Below are 5464 nucleotides of genomic sequence, written 5' to 3'. Positions count from 1 at the left end.
TCGGGCAGCGCGTTATCCGCGCTATTGTATTCCGTCGCTACGGCGTGACAGACTGGGCTGTCCTTACGCTGGATGCACGCTGATTAGCGGATCTTTATTAATTAATATTTCGTTAATTATTGCGAATCTTGCAAACTGGTATAGAACTTTTTGTCTTAGAATAATCCCTTCTATCTACCTACAAGCGGTTAGACGGCAATTATGGGACACCCTGTATAAATAGATAAATGATTGAAATGTTCTACAACATTATTATAACTATGTTTCATTACTTATTACTCACTAAAATGGCTCATAATTTTATTTATGGCTCATAATTTAAGAACACTATATAATAGTTTAATCAACAATTTTGTTGTACATAGTATGTGTGTGTGTGTGTGTGAAAGAGAGAGAAAGCCGACGTTTCGTGAACTTTTTAGTTTCACTTTATCAGAATTAAAGCAGCTTAACACTATAAATCTTTTTGTAAAAAAGACTTGTATAAATCAACTTACTTAAATCAATCAAAAAGATTTAATAAATCAACTTGCGTTGTAAAAATTATCGGTATGTAGAAATCCTAGTATAACATCAGAGCACAGCTTATCAATGACGAATCATTGACAGGTAATATGTATGTGTATATACATAGTATATACATGTATGTATGTATAAAAAGCATTACAGCCAAGTGCGACATCTGAGCATCGCTTATCAATGGCGATTTGTTGACGAATTATACGTGTGTGTGTGTGTGTGTGTGTGTGTGTGTATGTATATAAAAAGCAGTACACAGCTTATAAAAGCTCAGTGGAAGTAGAAAACATTCAGTGCAGATGAAACACTTTTTTCATCATCGGTTTTACATCCTTTTTTTTATCATTAATAGTGAAACTTAATGATTAAAAGAAAATAGTGTAAACTTAATGATTAAAAAGAAAATAGTAGTTCTTCTTACATAATAATTACATTTAACTTGCACCTGTTGCTTGGTGAGTATAAATATACGATAAAAAAGAAATTTGTGTGTGCGTGTGTGTATTTACTTAATTATATTGTCACCAATAATATGTTATTTACAATTTACACTATAATAATTATGGAGAATCTGTTTTCTATATTCTATTTTTTACTAATTGTTTTTTATAAATATTTTTTTTAGTTTTGTATCATACTATTGTATTTCATTACAAATAGTTTTTTATTTCATTATAACAAAGTGAATTTTATGCGTCACTGTATACATATATATTTGATATGTTTTGTTTTATATTTTATATCTCAAAAAAGAATCTAATTCTGTCTTTTTCATAAGAGTTATTATTATTTTTTTATTAATATTATTAGTCCTTATAATATGAAACATGCTCATTTATAAATTGTGGTTTATTTTAACAAAATATAATTTATAATTACAAACTTATAATTACAAAATTGAAAATGCAGACTTAGCTCAAATCGATTTTCAAAGTATTTTAAAACTTTATTGCGCTTCTATAGCAATGAAGCATACTATTTTTTAAATTGCTAGTATAAGCATTTCCTTGAAATTCTTTAGCGAGCTTTTAATTCGATTTTGAAAAGATACAAAAACTTTTAAATAATAAAATATAACATAATCTAAAACCATACAAACTGATTTATTTAAAAAACTTGATATGTGTGATCTGTCATCAGGAACGCTTGGAGAAAGTGATTTTCTTATCATTTCTTCAAATTATTTGAGAATTTATATAACTTAGTAGTAATGGAGACAGTAAATATTAAAAAAGAGTTGAGTAACGATAATGTATATAATCAAATGAATAAAGAATTTATAAGTTTAAAGTCTCCAGATGAGAAAGTCATCAATGAGCATTTAGAGTTGGTAAGTAAAGTATTTTCATATTACTCTCTACAGATACAATAGTAAGTTATAGACTCGTACGCGAAAATTTATATATTACATTATGTTATGTTGTACAGATTTTAAAAAAATTGATACCAGCCATGAAAACCCAAAGCACGTTGTTCAATAAAACTTACCAAAAACTTGCTTATACGGGTAGCTATTTTAAAAAAACTCGAGTTGGAGCACCCGAGGAATTTGATTTAAACTTAATTATAAACTTACCTCTAAAAGAGAAAGATTTTGAGGTAAAAAAAGATAAAGACTTTATTTAATTTTAAGGCTTTTAATAAAATAAAATTACTTATATAATTTTTATTTATTTAACTACTGTAATATACAGTTAATTAATCAATGTAATATGCAGTTTAAAACAGATCATCTTGGTTATACTAAAATACGTATAAAAAAGGGGGATACAAATACGACTTTCAATCTTGATCAGAAAGCATATAAGTATGTCTTATTTGAAAAATATAAAATTTCTTTCTTAATATTATATTTCTTTTTTATAATAAAAAAAAAACTTTCTTCTGTTTCCTGGAATCAGAGAAATGAATACTTTTATTGACCAAGACTCATATTTGAACCAAAATAAATTTCGTAATTGGATAGAAGGAATTTTAAGTAACGTAGCCAATAGTAAAAAAAGTCAAAACGGTAAAAATAATCAAATTATTTTGGATGGAATTTCATATCCGGTAAGTTGTTTGTTTTATATTTTTAAATCTTATGATTTTCTGTAAAATTCATAGAAGGCAAGTTTTGACTCAAACAGATGGAGCTAAAACAATTGTTGATATGATATTAATATAAAATTAACAATATTTTGTTTTTTTAGATATATATAAAACGAAAATCAGGACCCGCCTTTACCTTATCATTTACACCGATAAAAAAACCGATTGACATAGATTTGGTTCCTGTATTAGCATTTCCGATTCGTAATCCGCCACCAGGATTCAACGCCAGACATTCTCTTGTAAGTAACACATAAAATTGAAATATTTTTATATGTTAATATAATATATTTCAAAAAAAGTGTACTTTATTAACTACATAATCAAATAAAAAGTTATTACTTAACTAATAAACTTGGAATTGAGGAACATTTATATTATTCAAAATAATTGATCATATTATTGACTTTAATACTTTGTCACTTTTTAAATCTAACAAAAGACTTTCTATTTCTAATAGTTATATAGAATGTATACCCACATTATATAGTTTTCTATTATTTCTGGAAAAATGAGATATTGATTGGTTACCGCGTTGTCGCGTTTTGTGTGCGGAAGCTATAAAACTAATTAAATCTGCAAAAGAATTCTAATATTTTTTTTTAAATATAAAATAAAGTGTTTATTATATCAATTACTATTACTATTCGCTTTTAATGTACGCATTTTACAGAATTCAAGTAGATCTTGGTATGCAGTTCCCAAACCTCTATACAGTAGCAAGTACGGGAACGAATCACATCGTTATTGGCGATTAAGTTTTTATGAACTCGAGAAAGATATTCTTGATGAGTATTATACTGCAAATCGTATAAAGTCTACAATACGTCACTTGAAGGTATAACGATATGAAATAATAAGAAATTATAATTTATTAATTTAGTTTTTATATATAAACTAATTTTTTAGTATTTCTCTTTTCTCTTATTAATATTCCAAGTATAACTTTATTATTTTGTAACTTTATATGTTTTAAGTTTGTTTTTAACGCTATATCTATACACACATATCCATTTTTGTGTTTTATTTATAATGTTAATCTATTTATTTTAATCTTAATATTATATACAACATAAAAATTTATTTTAAAAAATTTAACTTATAAAAACATTTTTTTTGTAAAATTTTAAAACCAAACACTTTTATTAAAAAGTAGAATTAAATTTTTTGTAATTACTAGCAATATGTTTGATACGTTTTTGTCAACTTATTTTATGTTATACAACTAATAATTGAATTTTCAGAAATTCAGGGATACGCAGAACTTAAAAAGTATCGCGAGTTATTACATTGAAACTTTATGCTTACATGAACGAAACATTTTTGTCGTAAATTCCAAAGAATCGTTTACTTTTTTATTCTTTACGGTAATGTTAATTATTACAATTCAAAAGTTTTTTGTTATGATTAAAGCCGTAATATATATTTTTAGATGTTACAAAAACTCCGCGACGCTTTTAAAAATAAGCGCATAGACTTTTATTGGGTTGCAGGAGTAGATTTACTAGAGAAAATGAGTGATGTTCAAAAGGAGCAGATAAAATGCAGATTAGATAATATTATAAAAGATATCGAGAGAAATATAAAAGAAGATAAGTTTGTGATAGCAAAATATACACGTAAGTATAATTGTTTTTATGCATGTGAGGAACGATTGAAACATAGTATTTAGTTATCTCTCTTTAATGTTATATACATTTAGTAAAATATATAAAATTATGCGATTTTCCTTCAATGTTTATAATGGTTACAGTACCTGCAAACGAATTTTCTAAGTTACGCAGCCAATTTAAATAAACCAAACAAATTAATAAACAAGAAACTTTATACACACTCTAACCAAACGAAGAAAACTGAGTAAATCAACAAGCAATTCATATGTAATGTTAAGATATACACTATACTATATACCATATTATACTATATAATATACTATACTATACTATACTATATAATATATATATAAAATACTAATTATGAATTCTGTCTGTCTACGAATATACAGTTATTAATATTGTACTTAATATAATAAAGTTATACTTGCAAAACTTAATTAATAAAGATTAATAATAAAGTTACACTTGTAAAACTTAATTAATAAAGATCCGCGAATGAGTGTGGATCTACGTGCAAAATGACAGCTCAGTATTTCACGCGCTCACGCCGTAGCAACAGAACGGAGAACTAAAAAGAAACGCAATAACTAATAATGTTTACACACAATGGACCTTGTATTTTTTTTATCAAAAAAAGTGATTTAATATTAATGTATCAAAAATGAGTGTTATTATTAGTTTTTTTTTATTATTTTTATTATTTTAGTTTTTTTTTTTATAGATGCACGCTCATTTGTCGAGGTTTTATTAATTGTGGTTCTATACCGTGCTATATGCACGTGCATCGATATTACCGCCATTGAGTTGCCGGTTCAAGTTTTCTCTACATGATGGATTAGCAATGCACGTGCATACAAACCACACATTGTGGACATAGCACGGAATAGAATCATAGGCGTGCGTGCACATAGCGTACGCACTGATAATCCGCTCATAGACATTAGCTACGTAGTTGCCAATGTTTACTATCGTGGACATAGCGAGCAAAGCGGAAAAGTGATAACTAAAATGCGACCGTGACTGCTTCGTCTCTCCTCTCTGATTACGTCCATAAGTTGCAAACGTAGCGACGTTTAAAGTTAAAATCACACAAAATAATTGTCTATGACTGTTCTCAGACGTTTAGTTTCTTTAATTTTAAATTTCACAATTATTTACTATTCAATTCAACTGTTCAATTTGCGCTGTTATTAGTTCCTGTCAATGAAATTACGCGCATTTCTGTAATTAATAAAAAT

At 26.8% G+C, this 5464-nt stretch overlaps 1 protein-coding gene across 1 annotated transcript; it reads left to right on the top strand.

Moving 5' to 3' along the window:
- Positions 1-775: 775 nt before the first annotated feature.
- On the top strand, positions 776-4644 carry LOC109860398 (cyclic GMP-AMP synthase-like). The gene is made up of 10 exons (XM_020439455.1): positions 776-974; positions 1660-1849; positions 1948-2118; positions 2238-2326; positions 2421-2571; positions 2712-2852; positions 3284-3448; positions 3855-3977; positions 4043-4229; positions 4364-4644. The coding sequence occupies exons 2-10, from the start codon at positions 1730-1732 to the stop codon at positions 4405-4407; spliced, it is 1191 nt and encodes a 396-aa protein (XP_020295044.1). The 5' UTR covers positions 776-974; positions 1660-1729; the 3' UTR covers positions 4408-4644.
- Positions 4645-5464: the final 820 nt, after the last annotated feature.

Source organism: Pseudomyrmex gracilis, unplaced genomic scaffold (genome assembly GCF_002006095.1).
Source record: "Pseudomyrmex gracilis isolate BER0280 unplaced genomic scaffold, ASM200609v1 scaffold_375, whole genome shotgun sequence".
NCBI classification, from domain to species: Eukaryota; Metazoa; Arthropoda; class Insecta; order Hymenoptera; family Formicidae; genus Pseudomyrmex; species Pseudomyrmex gracilis.
This window is presented reverse-complemented; position numbering and strand designations above follow the sequence as displayed.